We start from the raw sequence: 23,477 nt of genomic DNA, 5'->3' as shown, positions 1-23,477 counted from the left end.
CAAGGCAAACAACACAAGCAAACACAAATAGTTAAGTTTAGTCTACCTAAAATTTAAGAGCAAGCAAAGCAGAATCTGGCTGAAAGCATAAGAGAAAAACAAAAGAACAGCAATGCGTTTTCAAATCCCCACAGGCACTCACTGCGGCAGGCAGTGAGGCTGCCCGAGCTCGACCATTCTACATTTGACTCTTTACAAAAGGAAAGGTTCACAAAACCCAAGCTCTGATACTACCATGCACTAGCGCTCAAAGGCAGCCCCTCAACCACAGTCCCTTTCCTCACACATACACAGGGTTTGCAGCTGATAAATGCACACAAGCAAGCAGTACTGAATCATCCGCACTCAAAGGTGCTGGGGATCCTCTCTCACAGCACAAGTGAGTGACCCCGGAGTGCCAACAGGCAGGCCAAGCCGGGCAGGCTTCCAGCACCACACAGCAGACCTGCCAAAGCCCTAATGCTACACGAGTGTCACAGTACCTAAAACTTGTTATCACAGCTTTTTTCTTTTTGCTGCCTGCTCCCTCTCCAGGTTTTTTAAGCTTTTTTTTTTCCATGTTAGTCTCCAACATATTGTAAGTAGGGTTTCTCACCTCCACAGAGCACAAACATTGGTAAGGCAATACAACTACCTTCCTTATATTCAGGAAAGACATTTAAGGAACAAAAAAAATCTGAATCTGGGTCTGCAAATTAACTTTTTCTTGCATTCAGAAGCATTGACAGTTCCAATACTTAAACCAGCAGCATCATCCAGAAGTTCTACTTAAGCACAATAGCTGTGCATGTTGGAACAAAACTATCCCCCAAAAGTTGAACTGAAGAGCTTTCAAACAGCTAAAGCACCTTATACAAAATTGGAAAACATTAACCACAAGATCAATGAAACTATAAATGAAAGTTTGTCACAAACATGAGCTATTATTAAACTTCCCTGAACATTATTCTTGAAATTTTACACTCAACTTTTATTAAAATTAAGATACAAGTGAAGGTTTATACATACTTTTATTATTAGCTTTTTAGACCTTCTCAGAACCACATCAGTATTTTGGTAATTTTATTATGACAATGAAAATCTTCACTGAAAAGGTTTCCCCAAAGCTGAACCTGATAGTTCTGCTACAGGTGACATGCAATTTAAAAAAAACATCCTCCAAGTAAAAAAAAATAAATAAATAACCACCATAGGTCATACTTCCATAATAAGCTTTTAAATTATCTGTGAAGAGGCTTCCTTTTCTCACCAAATATGAAGCAATAAATGGTCAAATAGATAGCATCTTCCTTTCACATTGCATAACCAAGGACTATTGATTAATCATGTACTTGCCCATTTATCAACATAATAGTAAAAAGTTTAGTCTTCTCTGCTTTGCAAATTCTTCTCCCACCACGTGAGCTCTTAGAAAAACAGTGAACAAAACTGAACAATAATTAGAGCAGGACATGCAAGAGATGGGACCTCTCAGAGCCGATCAATTTTTCCAATCACATAGTAGTTTACCTAAGTTGACCACCTCACAAATTCAGCTTCTACACAAAAACTTCCTCCCATCCCTTCACATCCTTCAATATATAGTCAACACCACCAGAGCTTTGGTTTCCTTAATTAAGGCGCTGCATCTCCAGGAAACCTACCCCTGCCTTCATCTGTTCTATACATTTGAACTCTGCCCAAGTTCCTCTGCTTGGAGAAGACTATAATGAGTATAAACAAACTCTCCTGAGCCACTTTGACCTTTGACTTCCAAAACAGCAAGCAAATCCTTGGCTTGGGAAAAAAAAAATAATTGCATTTCTGAAGTGCATGGTTGCAATTTGGCTGTTTGTCTGTCTTACTCCTCTTGGAAACTTAAACCTCACCTCTATTTCACAGTAGTCCCAGGTTTCACATCCCTGATTACCTCTTCCCTCTTTGTAAGAGGTCCAGCACAGCACCTCCTCTAGTTAACTCAATCACTTGTGTCCAGAAATCATTCTCCCCACATTCAAGAAAACTCCTCAGTTGTTTTCACTGTCCCATGTGTGTACTAGTGTCTTGAAATGATGACATTTCCTCCAGTTTTCCAGAGCTGACTTATCTGCTTCTTATTCATGATCAAGTCTACAGTATCCAGCACCACCTGGCCTATGACAGGAATCACAGCCTCCCCTGAAGTTCTCTATGCTCCACTTACTCAAGCAAATTTGTCTCACAAATCTGGGCTCTGCAGCTTCTCTGGAAAGAGCCTGTCAGTCTGTTTGTCCTTCCAGATCCTGCAAGTAAGCTCATCTCCCTGCAGCTCCTTCTCATACAGCTCAGAGCCTGAACCAGAGCACAACTCCCATTTGTAAGGGCCCCTAGCTCCTGCTCTCACTCTCAGACAGACACATCAGGCAATTGCTACAGTCCAAGACATGAAAGACCATAGCCCTACTCCTTCCACAAAATTTTAGTACCAGCTTATGGCTGCTGAAGAGATTTATGATTAACACATGTTCTGTTACTCAGAGATGCTTGTCTTCTACTCTTACAACATGGTACAATAAGGAATTAATGATGGCAGGTGAAAACTTTTGCAGGAAGTATCGTAAGATACCAAACCCCAATATTTGACTAATGCTACTGTCAAAGTACCCTTTAGAAATATAGTCTTTACTATATTGTTAACATATACTATATACTTTATACTATATTGTTAATGTATACTATATACTTTACTATAGTGTTAATATATCATGTTATAGTGCAATATAGTGTTTACTTTAGAAATATAGTGTTGATACCATCCAAGAACAGACAAATAGCTGTTTAAAGCATTTTATGAAAGAAATCGCATTATACAAACAAGTGCGAAGCTGCCCTGGCTTCTTGCTAAATGCATAGAATACCAGTTTGATGCAGGCCCTCACCCAAACAAAATTGCAAGAGATCAACCTAGGAGATAGACTTCCTGGATGGCGATGCTCCTTGCCACAAAAAGCAGACAAGGGAGATGATATGCTGACAAATTTGTCAACAGCTAAAACCACATTAAAAACAATTTCACTTTCAGAACTGTCTGCAGCCTATTTTACAAGGCCAGTAACATTACAGGTCAACAGGAGAGCTGACATTAAACACCAGCTACAAAGGGACTGTGAGAATTCATGCAATGTTATATATCCAATTAAAATCCAGGAATAAAACTTAAAGCACTGCCTAATTAGCACAGCAAGACAAAGGCAGAAAGCAGGAGGTACTGTATCTAAACAGAATACATGCATTTCTATAAATCAAGTCACCACTCAGTACACCTATTAGCTTGCACTAACTAGTCAAACACTGATTACCATTCTTTCTGTATAATAAACAAGATACATGAGGGGTTTGGTGGGGGGGGTGGTTGGTTTCAAACAGCTATCAAAGGATGCTAGTTGCTGCCTACAGACAATCCAGCAGTAATAAGTAAAACAGTATCTCATACTTGTCCTTTATATAGTATTTTCTTGATGAAAGTAAACAAGTGGCAGATGCTTTTTGTGAACAAGGAAAATAATAGAACCTAAAATCACAACACCCATAAAAGGACATAAGCATTTATACCTTATACCTCACAAATTGTCTTCATTTCCTGTCTCCCATCTTGATGTTTTCAATCTTTCAGACACCTCATAAGCAATTCAGTTTCTTGTTTAACACCCATCCCTAGAAAAATGGTACCAGGACCTGATCTGTGGAATCCCAGACTCCACAACTGCCTGGCAACTTTTTGTTGAGTGATACAGCTAACAACCAAGGAAAGAATCTGGTTTTAAATACAATGCTTCTTACTAGGATCTGTTAAGATCTCTCTCACTGTTAAGAGCTCTGCTCACCGACCCAGCTCTTCACATAGTGTGAACCTGCATCTCTGAAACATATTTTCTTCTCTGCTCTCTTTTCCCCACATCCTCCACTATAAGGATGTGTGATGGCATTAACTCAAGACACTAAATCTACACTGCCTCTCAAAAGGTTAATCAGGTATTCATTCTCCTTGTCCCCAGCCATGTGTCCTGATGCCATCAGCTCTAGCATTCATTAACCTATGCAAAAAGCCACATCAGCTTGCTGATTCACAGTTCTTTCTTTTCTTTCCCCCAGTGTTCTCATACAGATAAGCAGCCTGGATCCATTTAACAAAAGGCTGCACTCAGAAGGAAGATAACTACTCAGGAACAGAACTACTCTTAGCAGACAGCACAGTCCTACATCAATTGTAGAAACAATTTTCTAAGTACTTGTGAATGTTATTCATAGAAAACCTGCCTTAGGTCCCTCTCTGACAAGAGCTCATCCAAATACTAAAAAGAAATCCAGCCCAGGGCCTGTTCACCAGTATTTACACCCACATAGACAAGAAACTACAGACAGTATTACCAAATAGTATTGTTCATTAATAGTGCCTGAAAACAGATTATCCTTGAATAACCACAACCACAGCTGATAACAAATAGCACAACTGGGACAATATGAACCACAGGCGCAATGAATCTGCACAATGAAGTAGCTGATGCTGAGGACATGGGTGAAGAATGAAGTCAGGAAAAAGACAGGACACTCAAAGCCTCAAAAGAGGAATCCAAGGGACCTTATGTTCTGTATTCAAGAGGTGAGGCAGCAAGGAAACCATGCTGCTGCAGCCCCTCTCTTACAGAGGAAGATGGTAAAACTATATTTTTTTTTTATGACATCGACAATGTTCAATTGCATTAAAATTACTACATACAGCACTTTCCACCACCTCTGGAAAGGTTTAGAGATGAGCACAAAACAAACGGGCTATAATAGATGTACACCAACTTGGTTTCTTGGGGAAGCCCAATGTAATAAAGAGAGTAAGTCTGAGCCAGAATTATGGCAGCAAGAGACATTGATCCAGAACTGCTGATGGCAGTGCCCTCAGCACACACCTGTGGCTTCAGAGGGAGAAACTGTCTGCTCTCTGCCACTGCTGCCCAAGAGAGGCAAATCTCTAGAACAGGTGAAGCCCAATGACTACAGCTGTGCTCAGCCTAAAGCTTAAGACCTGATCACAGAGATGCCTGTACATCTCTCCAAACCCCACAGCTCTGGGTACAGCATCGGAGCCCTGCAGACAGCCAAGCCAATAAAAGTCACTTTACTGACCTACCGCAACTCAGTCTGTTTCTATAAATGGCTGCAGCATCTGTCACACATTCCAATGAAATATTTTAATATAAAAAGGTCATAGAAAAAAGTTGTAACTAATTTGATCAAGGTGTCTGGTGTGTTCAGAGCACGGCAACAACCCAGCGCAAGATCAGAGAAGTGCTAAAGCACCAGGAGGGCAGTCCCAAGCAAGCAATTAGAGTGACTTCAGTACACATCATTATTTAAGTCCAAATCAGGACTTTTTTTTAAAGTAAATCTCCCAGTCACCCCCACTTAAAACACATTTGTCTCTAACACTCAGCTGTCTCAAAGCACACGAACCAGATACCTGCTGGGCACAGCAAACCACCACAAGCATCAAACCCTCAGCATCAGACTAGAACCAAGCACACAGAGATACTGAAAGGCAGAAAGGAAGAACACCATGTCTTCAGCATGAACCATTTCACTCCACAGATGCACTCCTGCTACTCCCCACTACCTACTGATGTAGACAGTCATAGCACCACAGAACCACCACTTGACTCTCCACAGCACTGAGGACCCGCACCTTTAAGCTGCAATTAACTTTGCTGACTGGGCTCCCACATTTTCCTCTCCCAAAGGTAGTTGAGGACTTCCAACAACAGCCACTTTCTCTAAATGAGTTTTGTGAGAGATTATTTTTAATCCATGCATTGATCCTTCATATAAATCAGCTTTGTAATTAAATAACAATCCCCACAAAGGTCAAAAGATCTGGTATCAATTCCTTCTTTACACATATACTTTCCACCTCCAAGGCAATGTCCCCAGTTGGGCTGCACTGTGATGCTTAAAGTATCCTATTCTACATCCTTCCTCTGCTTCTTAATGGCAGAATTTCAACAAGAATCCAACAAAATTGACATTTCAGCTTAACCGTCAAACAATGCAACAGCAGTCTGATTCATTTCAGAGGTCATATATGCATTTCACATCATCCTATCACTGATGAAAACACACTCAAAGGCTGAAACTTTAGGATTCTAGAGCTCTGATGAGCCCCTCCAACTTAAAATTGCAGATCAAGCCTGCATTTTCACTATAGCCAATGAAAAATTAATTACTTTCTCCAACAACCTACTCAGTTTCAAAGCAATGATAAACTTTTAAAAAAAAAGCAAATTACTGGCAAGTAAGTTACAATTCTGACCAAAAGCACATTCCTTCCACAGAGGTATTTCCCTTTATGGGATTATCACCACCTGCATTTCTCATGCTTTACAAAAGTGTCCAGGAGTTCACTCAATAAAGCATGGGGACAGGATAGCAACATCATCTCCATCCCCCCTCTCATGAAGAAATGAACATGCTGTCTTGCTTTTGAAACAAAAGGCAAATACACTGAAGGAAGAGCAGAACAGTAACTGTTCTGGCCCACTCCTGTTCCGCACACTTTGCAAACACTACACAGGAAGAGTGAATTTCTCTGACAGTACAGGGAGGCAGAGTCCACTCTATACACTCTGGACAACAGCTCAAGAATCACGTATTTCAAAAAGACATTAAAGTATTAGTTTCATTTTCATATAGGTACTCAAAACAACTCTTAAGTTTTTTTGAGTACAAATCCCTGAAATGCCATTGAGAGACAATGAGCTATCAAAATGACTGAATTTCTAGTTTTGTAGAAGATGATGGAAGAAAGCTTTGCACATCTTAGAAGACAAAACAACTAAAAAAAAAAAGTAAATGAAAGTTTGGACAAATGTTAAAACCTCTAAGTTAGTTACAAGTAAATAAAACTCCTCAGTTTTAGATAAACATTCACTTTACAAAGTAACTATTTTTTAATGTAAAACTAAAATGCGAAATTGCCCTCCAATACTTATTTTTGCCAGCTGAACTTCTTAAGAACAAAACAAACTGACAGCATCCCATTAAGCTATAGAGAAGTCTTCAGCAAAATTCTCAGTTTATATTGTTTCAGAAAAAAAACCTCATCTTACTCAAATTCATTCAGCTCAATAAAGACATGGTATAGAAACTTATAACCCTTATCAGCTTTGCAGCTTCCCTAAACCAAATTTTTCCCCAGCCTCATTCTGAAATACTGTCTCAGACTCCAAGCCTTTAAAAAAAAAAGTTAGGAAAGGAATATAGATCTTCCATTTCTAGTTAATTTTTTTTTTCATTTTCTGTCACTCAAAAGACTACACTTTCTGGAGAATAGCTCAATTCTCTGCAATTACTTTCACATCAATAAAAGCATTTGTAGTATTTTTCATTTTATATTATGTGGCAGAACAAGATTTAGAACAGGCAGTTTAATACAACACCTGAAGTCTTAAGTGACTGATAGGAAAAACCTTATATGAAAGAAGTATAACTCACTTCTCACTACTCTGTTAAGTTTTAGTAGTTTACATTACTTTCCCATGGGATTTTTTCAGTCATTTATAGTTCATTGCTTCATATGGCTATAGAATCCCTGCTGTGTTAAAAAATGCCAAGTAAAATTATATCTCATTCACTGCTTTATGCTATACCTTCTTTTGTTCAGATCCAATTAGTGAAAGCTTGTTCTTCATTTATCATACTTTTAGCTGATTATGTTAGGCATTACAATAGTTCTCTAGCTTTCCTTGACAATGTTTGCACCATCAGTGTTACATTTATGGTTGAGGAGGCTCTTTCATCTTAACCCTCTATTCCAATCAGTTCAGGGGGAAAAGTACATATGATTACTCTTGCTCAGACGAAACTTCTTTGCTTGTTTTCTCATATCAAAAATAATTCCACCAGATGTTTTAACTTAAAAAAAAAACTGAATATCACTGGTCCTTCCTCACTTTACCTATTCAAGTGTAAAGAATCAGTGTTTTGAAAGCTGAACACTGAAGTTAAAAAAACCAACAAAACTCAGCATTTTGAACAGTATACAACTTTTTTTTCTCTGCTTTCCCCAAAATAACAGATGCAATCAAAGAGTATTAGCCACTATTTTCAAGAACATCCATTTTCAAAAGCATCCATTATGATGTATTTTATTCAATACCACATAAGCAACTGTAATGCTCTATGGGGGTCTCAGCAGCCATTTTGTTAGGCTGTTTTTCCCACCAGTTCACACACCCTCCTACCTCCACAAAACTAAATGCAATTCAATCCCATTTAATACCATTTCCAGCTAGATGTAAATTTGCATTAATACAGAAGCATCCAAAGGTCTCTAAAATCATCTATCTCCTTTTAAGTTTTGTTAACATTTTCTTTCCTGTCACCATAGCAATATTAACATATAAAAATCCTTCAGATCTTTGGTCTTTTTAAAAATTAATAGCACAAAACAGTGTATTTTGTTCTTTGTATTCTCCCTCTTCAGGTAAGCTTTATTTAGTTCTCATCAGGTTGTTCCATTTTTGCCACATTCCCAGTTTATAACAGCCCTCTCTGCTTCCTCCTCATAACACCAAAGTTTAAATTCCTTGAAATGAAAATTCCTTTGTGCTCTTATAGTCTAGTTACTAGTTTTATCTATTAATGGCAAGTATGTCCAGATTGATATGCTCTAACAGCATACTCAAGACATTTGCCATGGTGCTCGACAGAAACTAAGTGTGAAGAACAAGAAAAAGCTGTTTCATGAAAGCTTATATGCATTTTGTTTATTCCCACCACCTCTATTCAGCACTGTAAATTCCACAAGGATTTCAGTAATCTGAAAAGTTAAAGAAAAAAAAAGTCAAATATTCAACCAAAAGAAATCTAAAATAAAGCTCTAGGATAAGATAACTCACAAGTCTTGTAGTACTTTCATTCAAAGAGCATTATATTAAGACTATGTATACAATTTCTATACAAACATTAGTGAAAATGCCTGCTTGAATCATTTATGCATACCACTAGATAAGGAATAAATTAGAATCTATCACTGAAGAACCTGAATTGCTAAATACCTTGTGATATCTGTTTTCTTTGTCACCTTAAATATTTAGTGAGCATGCTGAAGGAACTTCGCTTTTGTTCAATTTCAGTTGTGTTTTCAAACAGTATGACAAAACCAGAGAGTCAGTAACAGACTGACTGCACTGCCCTCCTTTTACAGTTATATTGGTTACAATTAATTCATAAAGAGTATCAGGCTACCTGCTTTTCAGTGAGAAGCAATACAGATGACAAGTAATGTAATAATGGGTTCTAACTACATCTCAAAGGTTACTCCAAGTTCTAAACATAAAATTTATCTACTGTACCTAGTGCTACTTCTAAACATGTTAATAGAAAACTATTTTTGTAAGATATCCCTACCTACTTTGGCTACTTAAAACCCAGTCCCACTGTTTTCAGCCAAGACAAACAGTGTTAGGATGGGCATAGGATGGGCACCTAGTTCAACTGCATGTCTTTACAGCTATTTCTGTCTTTGGTTCAATAACCATCATTATCAGGGTAGCTGCCTATCATACTCATTGCTTTTACAATAGAAGTAATGAAGGAGTGAGATATCCTGTCAAGCACAAACTCAAAAGAATACTAACAACTCTCTTGCAGCATCCCATCACTAAGCAAACACATTTTTCCTCATTCCATGAGGACAGAGGTTCCTTTGGCAGGTTGTATCAGCCTCCTGAGTATGACTTCAAAACATTTGACATTTTGCTATGACTGCTAAGGATGCTGTTGATGAAACATTGGGCAGAATTATGGACAACTATTGTTGGCAACTTTATTCTAAGTAAAAGAATTTGGCCTGCGGACTCATCTATCAAGGTCATTCAAAATGGCAATCACACACATCACTGCAATGGGCCAGGTCATTCCCATAATGAAAAACTATAAGTACCCCAAGTCATTAGAAGAGACAACATTAAGTAAACTCTTTCCCAGTGCAAGCACACAAGGCAGTGACTGAAGCATCTATGGTAGACATAAACAGCATGTACAATTAGACCCAAAAAACTAGCTTAGACTTCATACCACTACCTTAAGTACATTGAATAGTTTTTCAAGTAGCCTTCCTCTCATTTTCCTTTAAATACCTGGAGCTTCTCCAATGCACACAGCTAATGCTTAACCTCATACAGATAAGTTTGGTCAGTCTTTAGGTAAGGCTCCAGAGAGCTAAGCAGACACTACATCACCCTTACAGCATTTGTTAGAGCCTCATCTCTTGTCCATAAACTCAAAATGGCAGCATCCCCTCTAACACAATGTTATCTTTATGAGCTACCATGAGCATATTAATGGATTTCTGAGATACCAGCTTGGATTTTTTTTCTCTTGCAAACTATTACAAATTAAAGACCCTATTTGTATTTTAAAGCTAAGACAGCACTGTAGATCAAAGCAGCATAGACATTTTCAATATCTTTTTTGTAATGCGCTATTTGTACACCCTTCCCCCTAAGGTCATGAGTTCTACTTTTTCATGCCATTCTTACTCTTATTATGTTCTTCAATCTTGGTTTTTACTTACTGCTTTCAGATCTTGTCAGTCTCCAGTTCATAGCTGATTCCATACAATCAACAGACACACTGGAGAGAACACCAATTCATTTTCTCAAGTCTATTACGGACTGGTGAAAGAACATGTGGGGTTTTTTTAAACAGCTTTCTAAGTCTATTTTCAGGAAGAATTCAGGCCAGTCAAAAGGCTATGCAGTACTGCTAAACAGTGAATCCATTTATCCTAACAGCAGATACTATATACATAAGATGGAATTCAAGTACCCATCAGCATGCTTCAGTTTTACTACAGGAATCATAGATCATACAGAGTAGTTTGTATTCATATTCACATAACCCTTGGCTTCCAGAAGAATTAGCATTTATCATGATGTCTGACATCCACCCATTAAGAATTCATTTCACAGCCCATTGAGCATCCACAAGCTACTGCATTATCAGTAATGGCTACCAGTTGAAATCCAGACCAAGTGTACTTGCCATTCACCTCAAAGAAAGAAATACATGGCATAAAAACCCATCAGCAGAGTATTTCAGAAAGACCCATTTCAGTCCCTTGCTCCATCTACAGCCTATTCATACGAGCTGAGTTGGTCATGCAGTAATAGAACCACAAAGGGACTCAGACAACAGCTATGTCAAAGTCCAAAACTCCCAACAGCTCCCATCTTTCATTTAACTCTGAAAACACCTAAGTTGTAACTACTTTCAGATTTCATGAACCATGTCTGTGTTTCTAATGTTGAGTAACTCACCACCTATATTCACATGGTCATTGCCTAGGTCATTGTACAGTCCTGTACTGCATAAAATACTTTTTTTCTGGTAGCTTGCCTGAGTGACTTTTTATTAAATCGTAATACAGGGGTATAACTCCCCTCAGATTTGAACAAACTCTCCTGGGACATGGGGGTACCCATGGTCATTTCTCCTGTAGCAGTTCTTGCAGGCAAGGAATAATACTGTGCTCACTCTAATCAACAATAATATCCAAGTATGACCACACTTGCTGTTACACCACACAAGAAATTATCCTGTTATTGTTGCCATGAATGATACTGAAGAGACTACAAAACTTGAAAATGGGCAGTACAGGTACCTTACTTGTCTAAAAAGCCATTTTACCACCTTTCTGCTATGCTGCTGAATACTGGAGGCACATCAATAGCTTCATCGAATGGAACAGCTCCATCAAGCCTGTATAGCATACCTGGTACAAGGGGACATTTCTCTGGAAAGTGCAAAGTAATGAAAAAGATTTACCAGACACAGGAAAAATTTATACTATGCTCTATACCTTCTTCTAGGATCCACTCTTCATTGCCTTTTTGTGCATATTAGCAAAACAAAATTTAGGTTTCACTGCTGCTCTCACACTTGTTGCCCACACCTACCTGTGTGCATATGTATCTAGCTTAATCTACACAAAGAGAAAGGTAGCATTTACACAAACACAGAAGAGTTCACAGAAAAAACATGCTAAATACTTATCCAATCCATCCTCCACCTTGCTATCTCCACTCACTTCAAGAACATAGAGGAAAAGGACATATACAAAGATACCTCAGAATTGCCAACATGCCTACAACAATAATCAATAAGACTGCATAACAGCAGCAAGTCTTGCTGAATTACTAAAACCTCATCTACCACTTGAATTAAGTAGTACTCACAGCATTGGCGTCGACATCACTGTGTATGGCAACTGTTTTAATCCCCATCTTCTTACACGTTTTGATAACCTACCACACAAGAAGTGACAATTACCAATATTTAAATACCAATACTTTTAGAATTAAATATTAAAAAAATGAAAATGTTACATACTTACTCGGCATGCAATCTCTCCTCTGTTGGCAATAAGCAGTTTTTCAAAAGTCTGAAGGGAAAAGAACAATAAGAGTATTGAGAAACAAACAATACAAGTTTTTCTCCCTTCAGAAACACGCATTCTTTTCTCCTCCACTTCCACTAAAACAATGGTTTATCCATGAGCTTATAATTCTGATATCACCTACTTCTAAAAGAGTTCTCCTAATTTAAATGATATAACAAACAGCATGTTATACTAGATCTACCTAGCACACACACAGGTTCAGAAGTAAAAGGCTTTGACTATTCACACCAACATTCCTTGATCTCTTTGCCAACTAGAACCCTACAGCAACTCTAGGAGTCAGTCAAACCCAGAGAAGAGGTGCAGTCAGTTTTATGTTGCCTGGAAGCAGCACTGATACATGCTGGTACCTGGCAGGTACAATGGTCACTATCGATTACCAGTATAGATGACCTGGAACACAATTCTCATCAATTATGAGAGCCCTTTAAAAGGTATTCCAATCATAAGGAAGAGAGGCTCCACCATGCCTAGGTCATGGAGGATAAAAGACCAACAGTTTGACCCTGAACAGACATACCTGCTGAGTTGCACCAGCCTTGCCCCGTCTCCTATCTGAGCCTCACCTGAAGAACCTGACAAAATCCTGCAGGGCCACCAGGACATTGTTACACACTAAATATTAAGTAGCATCTGCAATGCAACAGAATAGCAAATCAAACTTACTACTCATCTGAAAATCACTGTCACCTTTCACATTGGAATGCACTAATGTTGCAAATGTACCTTCAACACTTCTATATCATGCCTGTGGGAGGGGATAGCAAGCTGTTGGAAGTCAATAAGCCTAACACCCTTCCCCATCACGAAAAGAGTGCCAGAGCAGCACAGCATAAAAGTCTCATTGCTGGGAGTGAGGCTTATTGCTGTCAGGGGCCTTGCTACTAAACACAGGTGCACTTTGGAGCTGCACCTGCTCGCTTATAAATACAGACTGCCACTGAAAGGGACTGTCTTGGGTGACACACACACACCCCTCCACTGCTTTGCACACCCCCAGACCATAGGGATGCAGCTCCAGGACACATCACAAATTTAAAACAGTAATTGGAACATTCCTACTATACCTCCCATGCTCCAAATGAAAAACATACAACAGGGAACCAGCAGGACTGTCTCCTTCAGGGGCAGTCTGCAGTCTTACCACATCAAGTTTCCCAAACGATACCCAAAGACATTTGACAGCTATCCTTCCTCCACTACACCAAACAGCTCGTTTTCATAAGGACCAGGGGAAGAGGAGGTATTGCCACCACAACAATAAATCATTTACTAGCCTCACAGTCATTAGCTAATTTAAGGAGAAGACAGGTGCCAGAGGAGAGAAGGAACACTGCAAAACCCCAATAGGAACTGCTATTGACAGACTAGAACACATTATTTGCTCTACACTCCAGAGAAACTCAAGGTGCCCTTGACCAAATTTACTTTTTCAAAGTCAGGGCTAAGCTGACATCACATGACCAGTTTAAAAATACTACCATGTGATAGCACCATACAGAAATTAAGTGATAAGAAACCCCTCCAGGTGAGAGCTGCAGCAAGCTTATACAGTAAATTCAGCCAGATCTGCTGAATACCACTGCCCAGTGCATAGGCACATCTGACTCAGACAGATCTTAAGCAAGCTCAATTATCAGAGGTACAAATACTTTAAGAACACCACAGGGGCTAGCAAATTTTTTGAAGAGTTTTTAGATGGTGATCTGGTCTAAAAAGGTTATCAACATGATCATACACTGTTCCTGAATCTAAATTTCAGCATTCTAGGTACCTAAAGATTTTTAGGCATACAGTCTTTAGGAAGAATTTAAAAAATACTCCCAAATACCTGGTACTGAAAAGTGCCATGACTCAAGTTCACCATCAACCTAGCTCTTGGTACATAAAAGCTATTTTATTAATCAGCTATGGTTGCAGTGCAAGACTTTCAATATCAAGATAAGAATATCTAACATTCATTTTAATTTCTCAATTCTAGTCTCTGTCTAAAGACAGAGATTAGACTCAAGTCCAGCACAACAACAAAAAAATTTAATTATACTGCTTCAGAGTAACATTTTTTCATATCATTTCCACTAATTAGGCTGAAAAGGTGTCACATGAAAGTCTTGTCATTACGAAGCCAGTTTAAGTGTTTTTCTGGTTTGTTTTGTTCACTGTCCCTTCTGCTGTCTGTAGTAGTCACTGGTTGAAATGACACAGCTCCCAGTTGAGAGAAACCAAGTACTCTAAATATAATGACCTAAAAATAATTATGCATTTAGAAAAGCAAGGGGACCTTACTTAAGCAAGAACCTTAAGAAAAATAAATCTTCTGAAAAAAACCTGTAATGCTACAGTTCAAGGTACACACTGGTTTTCCCCCATTTCCTAATATTGTTTCACTTCTAGTTAATTGCTTTTACACTGGTGTATAAGGACAAGCCTATCAGTCCTGAATTGTTGGCATCCTTGCCTTTGGATATTAGTGTACCTTCAGTCACATTATTTTTCCAAGTGTGTTACTTCAGAGGCCACGCCAAGACAATCTTCCAGAAGGAAAGCTTTTCTTGGCTCATAACTGTAAATTGAGATTACTACTGCAGAACTCCCAAGATGAGGATTTGCTGTTCTCTGCAGGCCTTAAAGGCCCATCTTTTTCCAAGGTTTGAAGTTCTTGCCCCCATGTCAGGTCATCTACCAATCATGCTGCCACTGCTACAGAGTTTTGTTTCCACAAACAGCTTTTGGCTAGTCTAGCTCCTGAGTGTTTTAACAGGCCCATTACCACCCCCACCATGAAAAACATTAACAGTTGTTTCATAATTAAAACGTGTTCAGGCCAGTACGTAACTTTCCCAAGTTCCCAATCATTTATTAAGCCTTTTGGGATACACTCAAAGTAGTATCCAATCTTGCTTGACAAGTATCCTGCAAAAGCAACTTCTTTTTTGGTTTAGAAAGAAAAACATGCTATTAAACCAGTGACAGGTTATACCAAGAGAACTATCATTGTTAGTAGCAGCAAAAAGAAGAGGGCAGCTTAAAAACCCAAATGTCAGTATTACAGTAAGATGTCAAAAAGAAAACATGCACCATACTACTTACCTTTTCATTTGGATCATACACAGATGAATAGAGTTTATGTGAAGTTATAAGGCACCATCTTGAACACAGTGTTTCCCACTACAGAAGAAACAGGGAGTTAAGCCTGTTACACTATGTCATTACATAAAAACATTTTAGACACTGACATCAAGGAAACTTACATAGTCTTTCATTCCTTCACCAAGTGGATTAAAGCTCATAGAAAACTGCCCTTCCCCAAGCAAACACCCACAAACAGTAACCAGAAAAAATTCAGAAGCTCTAGATATGAGGTCATTAGCTTAAGTATAACTTTTTTTATAATATACTCTCTACTATACCATCTTCTTTCCTTCTTGTTCTAAGAAATACCTACAAGAAAATCTCAAAAGAGCATGCATGCATATGTCTGTACACCACGGTGATGGGGAGAGGCCTTCACTGCTGCAGAACTGTTGGGCATACAGCAGGCAGTAGACTGGGCCCATACATAAGGGAGAAGTAGAACAGACTTTAGATGCTAAACTCTCAGTCTTCCCTATCCCAGGCTCCTGACAGCTCCTGAGAAAATGAGGTCTTTTTCCATTAGACTTCTGCTGTGAACTGACTTCTATGCAGACAGTTCCTATAGCTTGACATTTTTTTACAACATAGGAAAAAGCAGTATACACACACTATTTCAAAGAAAACACAATGGATTATATCATAGATTTGTAAGTTAATCAAAAAAGAAGATTTAGATGGGTATTACTTAAGCAAGTCACTTCACAACATAATGGCAGTTAGCCATAAACAAAAATAATCATACAGATAAAATGATACCACATTAAAGATGCATCAATACAGGCAGCTCTGGCAAAGTCTTAATCACCCACTTGGAAACAAAAATACTACAAAAAGCCTTAATAATAGATATTGTCTAGTAGGAAACATAAAACAGCAGTGACAGGAACTGCCAGAACTCAGAATCTGTCAATTCCATCTTAAAGAACTGCTTTCAAAAGTTGCAGAAATCTGAGGAAGCAGTAGAAAGTAAAGGCTGTCCTGTGAAAACACTGGGGGAAAAAAGATACAAATATGGACTACATCAGAAAAAAGATCAAAAAATAAGGAAGCATATGTTCACATAAAGAGCTTAATTAGAGAATTCCGTTGCAAGGGTAGTGAACTTAAGACAGTTCAAAAATTGATCAAATTTTAAGTTTACTGTAAACTCATACTGATTTTGAGGTAATAGTGGCTGTCAATAACTGGAATGTGAACACTCCCTATACAGCCCTCTAGCCTGATTAAGTTTGAAAACACGTCTCATGTAGCATCACAGAAAGCAGAAACCAGCCAAGGATTGAGAAGGCCATCACACTTGTAATGCAGCTGATCTTTTAATGTTATAAAAGAAAAACATATTTCAACACAAGTAAAGGAAGCCTTAGAGCCATATCATCTCTTGCCAGCTCCAACCAAGCTGCATGAGCAGAAAGCTGCTATACTTACACAAACTGTTTAGTTGCCAGTTGCTAGTGGCAGACATAGCATACACTGCTCCCAGGTAATCCACCTATGCTTAATTCTTCTGAATGATTCACATGGTTTAATTTTTCTGAAACTAAAAATGGTTAGTGGAAAGTAACCAGTCCACTTTGTTTCACCGAGTTGTTTCCCATTCAGTTTTGTTTGTTTGTTTTGGTGGGGGTTTCTGCTTCTTTTATTTCTTTCACTTAAGTTCCTCAAAGATAAAATCCAAATCAACCTGAAATACAAGTCATTTGATATGCTAGAACCAAATCCGCTAAAGGTTTCTTTGTTTTTTTTGGTTTGGTGTTTGTAGGAGTATATTATTCTTCATCTGAGTGAGTACTAAAACAGTACAATCTGTTTTAGGCATTAAAGAGATGGAGTAAAGGACAGAATTCTGCAAGCTGCAATCACACCTGCCAGCTGATCATTATCCCAAGTTTACAGCACAATTGTTACACCTACAGTGACTGTACTGTGATCCAAATATAGGCAGAGGGCAGAGGAAGGATACCTAGAGAAGCAGCAGAGTACACTCTCCTGCTCCAGAGCACACATGGTTAAGCAGATTGAGTCCCCCTCCTCGGAAACAATTAACAGAAGTGCTTGAGAGACCACAAATAGTCTAAAGAAAGTCACACAGGACACACACAAACTCTCCACCAAGTTAATGTTATTCACTGGAGAAAGTGCTTGTTAAGGGTCAGCGGGGCTAATCTAAATACTTGCAATTAGAAAAGCTTCTGAACTTTCTTGTAAATACCTTTCATACAAAACTAGTTTTGGGTGCCTGTGAGATGCCAGAAGAGCTATATAGAGGAAACTGGAAGGAAAGGCTATGATGGGGGAAATTAGCTAGCATTAAACTATAGAATCTTAGCCATCGGGGCAGGGGGTGGGGGGAAGGAAAAAAAAGGCCCTGTTAAAACTTTTTATGAAGAATAAAATTACCAAGCAATTAAAAAAACTTTAAACCACACTCAGCTCTGGTATTAAACTATAGAATTGGACAGATTCCATATAAAAATCTTGTAATAGTCTAACCTAATAATGCACCTATGTTTAAAAATTTAACTGCCTCCTCTCACACACACAAGCAAATCACTGAGAAAGCCAGGCTCAGCTCTGAATTGAGTACTTGTGGGGTAATTTCCTAAAACAAATCAAGCATATTGCCCAACTCAGATGTGAAGTCTCAACTCTAGTTCACAGTTTTTAAAAGAAGGGTTTCTATATGTATCTACAGCAATATACACTAAGGTTTAAGAGCTTGCATCCACTTTAAGAAATATGTCTTTAGAGGTCTGCTCCTAGTCAATATGAGCAATTGAATAATTACTTTAAAATAAACAAACATTTTGTACATAATGCATATCTAAGGCCACAAAGGAATGTTACTAAATTGCCATCCCCAACCCTACAGCTATGCAGGTATCATCATCAACCCCTAGGCTCCCAAGCTCCTGCCATAGGTAGGTTCTTTAAGAGCTACATCAAACCCCCAAAGACCTCTCAAACCAACAACCCAGCAAAGCCAATTTAACTCTCAAGCTATATCCTTAATTGGCTGCCTCCCCAACCACACATACCCCAGCTATTCTACCTTACACAGACATTTTCTCAGAACACAGCCCAGAGAGCTCAGCTTGACCTAAAGTCTTCCTTGTACCTTGTAAAACTAGGAGAGGGCAGTAGTCATCTGGTATAAACTATTTTTGTCATGATTTGTTACTTCCATTTGATAAAGCTTTTGACTCTTGAAAGCCCAAGAATGCAGGCTATTCATTTATGAGAACTCAATCCTGGACTTCTGCATTTGGCTTAGTTTCCCATGTCTAGCAAATTTTTGGAAAACGGATAGTATCAGTGGTGTATTTTAGAAAAGCATCCTGCTTTGTCTATTATTAATTGCAAAATAGCCAAACTGATCTACAACAGCTGTAATAGTTATAAAATAACTTCACATTAAAAAAAAAAATCAAACTACAGAGTACCTTGTAGAATAGTGTGCCCACTGCACACTGTCACTTTGAGACCTCACAGATAAGCTGCCTCCTCTTGGGCACCCAACCCCAGGAAACCTCCTGAGGTGGTTTAAGGACACAGCATACAACAGCAAAACAGAAAATTAACTTATTATTTAGATATGGCTTATATGAGTGTTTTTAAAGGTCTACATGCCCTCATGGAGGAAGGAAATCTCCCTGCCATGCTGGTCAGCTTGTAAATAACCCATTGATACTGAGCTTTATAGGCAGAAGAAGGTCTCAGTGTTGAAACAGAGTTCCAGATTTCAGGCAGGAAAAGCATCATATATCAATATTTGCTGTAAGAAGTCTAGTATGGGAAGGAATGTGTATTTTAGCATTACAAGAAAATACAGTAAGCAATACCCAATAGTAACAGCCAGACTAGCACATTTCTTTTCACTATACAAATTCTTCTACCTCTCCTAAGATTTTAGCCCCTACACTTTCAGAGACTCAGATGTAAGGTATCATAAGGACAACCCCTTTATCTTTGTGGTGTATCTAGTATTAGCCATCAGTATTCCAGAGTAGTTATAAAACTAACTGCAATTATTATTTCTTTTTTCATGTTTTGATTACACAGCAACTGTTCCCAAATCTTTATTTCAACTCATCTGACAACATAATTTCCTGTGTGTGGAACTCTGCTCATGGGGTAGGTATAAAGCACATAGGAAGCAGACACCTCCACATGACTGAAAGGCTTTTCATCTATAAGGCTGAAAACACAGCTTTGTAAAACAATACTGTACAAGTCTCGTAAACGGGAAGGGAAACATAACACTTCTATATGTCTTTTCTCTAAGGAAGCACTTTCCCTTCCTTTGTATGCTCAGAGTGCTGAACAGCCAAGCCCTTGTAACTGCAAGCAGATTCTCCTGAAGCCATCTGCAAACACAGCTGTGGTGCAAGGTTCTGTAATGCACACTGCACTTCACAGTTCCTTCTCTCTGACCAGACTGACAAACACCCACGATTCTAAGAACAGGAAAGCTCTTTCATATTGGCCAACACAGCCTACAAACTACAAACAAGGAAACACTCATCCACCTAAGGCTATTTTTTTAATCTCAATCATTCCTATATGCAGGTAGCTTCTCCCCTGTGCCAGTCCCTAAAGTTTGTATAGTGAACCAGGCATGGGAATACAACCAGCTGAGAAGCTACTCACAAGGAGTGGGAAAAAAGTATTCTCAGCCAGATTTCAGTCTAGCTTATCCTAGATATCCATGCAGTAGTGCTGGCACAAGTTGGAGGGTGGCAGGAGCAGCCTGTGATCAAGACCTAGCAGCTGCAGAAAGTTGGAACAGTTTCTAATGGCAGCAGCCCTAAGAGGTGTAGTGAGGGTGGCTGGCACTGTGAAACAGATCACAGTACTGTAACAATCTATGCAAGCTGGGGACAGACTAAATTAAAACAAAGTGTTTCACAACAAGAGTAACATTTTTTACCCAAGGTAGACTTTAATGAACTCAATTTTTTCCTTTCAAAACTTTTTGTTGTACTTTTTGCCCACAGTACATAGCACAGCATACCTTGCCTACAAATTCCAAAAAGCTACTCCTGGAACCAGAAATCTCTACCGGAATTACATTTGAAGAGTGCTTGCCAGTACTAAAATCTGTAGTTTACATACTAGAAACAATCACTAAACTCCAGAAGTTTGTGGCTACATTCATCTCCATCCAAATTGGCCATCATTTGACCTCCCTTCCCTAAAGGCAAATGATATCCAGCCTTGCTATCCCATCAGCCTGATACTTCTGCACTTATGAACAAGGGTGAAAATATTTCCCTGGAATAACAGCATGCTAAAAATAACATCAGAGAAGAGAGCAAGGAGCCCCCACTGTACAGATAACTTCCATGACTTAAAAATGTTGGGTGCACAGCTGGCAGAGAAACTTTCCATATATTTAATTCAATTATTAGAAAACTTATCTACACTGATAAAATCAATATCAGCAGCTTAATCTTGAAGTCATGATGTACATTATCTATCACTTCATTTTACATTATTTTAAACAGTCCAGCAGCTCTCTCAAAAGTTTCATGACTGAAATATCAAAAGCCATGTCTCACTCTCATTCTCTAATTACAGCCTTCTTTCAACGCCAGGTTTTCTCACAGCTCCAGAAGTGCAAAGCACTTATATTTGGTTACATTCTAAGCAGAACCCATTCTGCATAAAATCTAAACAGAAGAGACAGGCACTACATTAGAAACAGAGTGAAGAGTCAAATCCCCAGCTCAGTGTTTCTGCACCATTCTCAGGTCCTTTACTGATTCCCACCCTTTCAAAAATTGTTGAGTTCTGAGCACAGTCAAATTTGAAGATGTAAGTTTATTATTTGCCTGTGTTAGCAAAACATAAAAGAATATATGAAAGCAATTTCCATGCAAATTCATTTTATTAGCAGTTTCCCAATATACTGTTGTCTTGATGGTGACCTTCAGGGCTAGAAATCACTTCAGTGATATAACTCATGAGTGCTATTAAGTAACTATAAAAACATTTCGTTTTACAGACGTGCCACTAATGCAACATTTTCAATACTGCATGCACTGGTGCTGTCAGACAAGACCCTTGAGATGCCAGAGAGAAGGAAACAAAGTAGGCCTTTTACAGGCTCCAAAGAACTGACATCAGTCTTAGAGCTACTTAGCAGGAAGAGCAGAAGCCTTCCACATCCTCATGGCTACCAAAAACAAAGATGTCAAACAGGATGGGCCCTCTGTTAATGTGAAATCATCTCCAGTTAAACAACTTTGGTTTTCAAAAAGCTTCTCTTACATACACCTTCACAGGAAAACAGGTTTAATATATATATATTTCCTAAGGAAAGATACTTGGGTAAAACACATGCTGTTTTCCTATTTAATCCCTTTTCAAAATTCCCTGCCCACAGAAACCACCTGTTTTACATGATTCCTAGAAACAGGTGAGGAGTTCCTTACAGTATTGCTATGAGGCAACATTCCTGGAGAGAAGCCCATCCCACACACTCAGGGGTGCACTGAGCAAAACATTTTCTGTAGTTCATTGCATTCTTCTCCACTGGAACGCTACACAAATTTTCCTTTTCAGGAAAAAAAAAAAAAAACAACAAAAACCAACTGTAAATTCTTTCCACAGTAAACAATTAGGTGTTACACGACTTTTCCCATAAAGAAACTAACTGCAGTGTCATTCAACTGTTACACAACGCAATGTGCAAATGCTGTTTGTTCTTATATAAAATAGTATCTTTCACTTAATATACTCTGCAGAAATAACAGAGATGAAAACACAGCAGGTGCCTCAGTGAAGTTACTCCACAGGCTACACAATAAGGTTTTCTAGATAATTTCAGGTCTTCATCAAAAACATTGGTATGGCTCTGTAACGAGTTTATTGCCTTTTCATGAAAAGCAAGAAAAAGAGAAAACCACAGTAAAGCTGTAAGTAACAGCTGAAAGCACCATAAGTATCTGGGGTAAAGGGGGAGGTGGGGGGAATGGGGGGGTAAGATAACTCCTTTCTCTGTTAGCCAACATTTTACAACTAAAAATAGCACAAAACGACCCTCTACCCCAGAGTTTTCATAAGCGTGTGTTTAACAGAGGGAAAGGGCAGAAGGAAACTGAAATCACAGCACCTCAGAATCAATCAGGTCAAAAAAGACCTCTGAAAAAATCCTCGAGCCAAACCTATGGCCAAAGCCCATCACGTCAGCCAGACCACAGCACTAAGTGACACGTCCAGTCTTTCCAAGAACACCGCCGGGGACGCTGACTCCACCATCCTAAAGTATCACATAACCCGGCTTACCAGCAGAAAATTTAAAAAAAAAAAAAAAATCACGGCAACACGCCGACGGGATACACCAAGGAAGGGCCTCTTGGGCGCAGGGAGCCCGCAGGCACAGCAGCCAGGCTCCACAGCCCCCGGCAGCCGCCTGCTCCCGGCCGGCACTCGCCGACCACCCCGGCCGCACGGCCGCTGCCGGCGCCCACCCGGGGCCGCGGCCCAGCACACACGGAGCACCCCGAAGCCGCTCACCCAGCCGGGAATCCCCGCCGGCCACTCGGGGAAGCTCCTCGGGGGAGACACCATCCCCCCCCCACCGCCGCCCTCCCGCACACGGAACAGCCCCCGCCCGGCGACCCCATCCCCGGAGAGCCTCCACCACCCGCAGCTCGGCGCCCCCAGGCCGCCGCCACTCTCGTGCGGGCCCCGAAGGCGACGCTCACCCCCGGCAGCCGCGCCCGCCGGCCGCCGCAGCACAGGAGCGGAGCCAGCGCCATGTCCGCGGCCGCCGCTGCCCGGCCGCCCTTTCACCCGCGCCGCCGGGGCCGGGCCGCGCGCAGCCAATCCCGGCGCGCGCCCGCCCGCCGGGGGCGGGGAGGGGCGC

The 23,477-nt window shown here is 39.7% G+C and overlaps 1 protein-coding gene across 2 annotated transcripts in view; it reads right to left on the bottom strand.

Moving 5' to 3' along the window:
- Window positions 1-23,445, bottom strand: part of PCCA (propionyl-CoA carboxylase subunit alpha) — a 269,931-nt gene extending 246,486 nt beyond the window's left edge. The window contains exons 1-5 of one of the 2 annotated variants that reach the window (XM_041423355.1): window positions 23,321-23,391; window positions 23,009-23,021; window positions 15,560-15,637; window positions 12,404-12,451; window positions 12,246-12,314 (exon numbers count right to left, since the gene is read on the bottom strand). In XM_041423355.1, coding sequence (XP_041279289.1) covers window positions 12,246-12,314; window positions 12,404-12,451; window positions 15,560-15,637; window positions 23,009-23,021; window positions 23,321-23,370 — 258 coding nt within the window. In that variant the 5' untranslated portion in view covers window positions 23,371-23,391. Of the gene's footprint in view, window positions 1-12,245; window positions 12,315-12,403; window positions 12,452-15,559; window positions 15,638-23,008; window positions 23,022-23,316 lie in introns of both variants that reach the window. The other variant, XM_041423356.1, reaches the window with a different exon arrangement.
- Window positions 23,446-23,477: the final 32 nt, after the last annotated feature.

Source organism: Onychostruthus taczanowskii, unplaced genomic scaffold (genome assembly GCF_017590055.1).
Source record: "Onychostruthus taczanowskii isolate IOZ18803 unplaced genomic scaffold, ASM1759005v1 scaffold77, whole genome shotgun sequence".
NCBI classification, from domain to species: domain Eukaryota; kingdom Metazoa; phylum Chordata; class Aves; order Passeriformes; family Passeridae; genus Onychostruthus; species Onychostruthus taczanowskii.
This window is presented reverse-complemented; position numbering and strand designations above follow the sequence as displayed.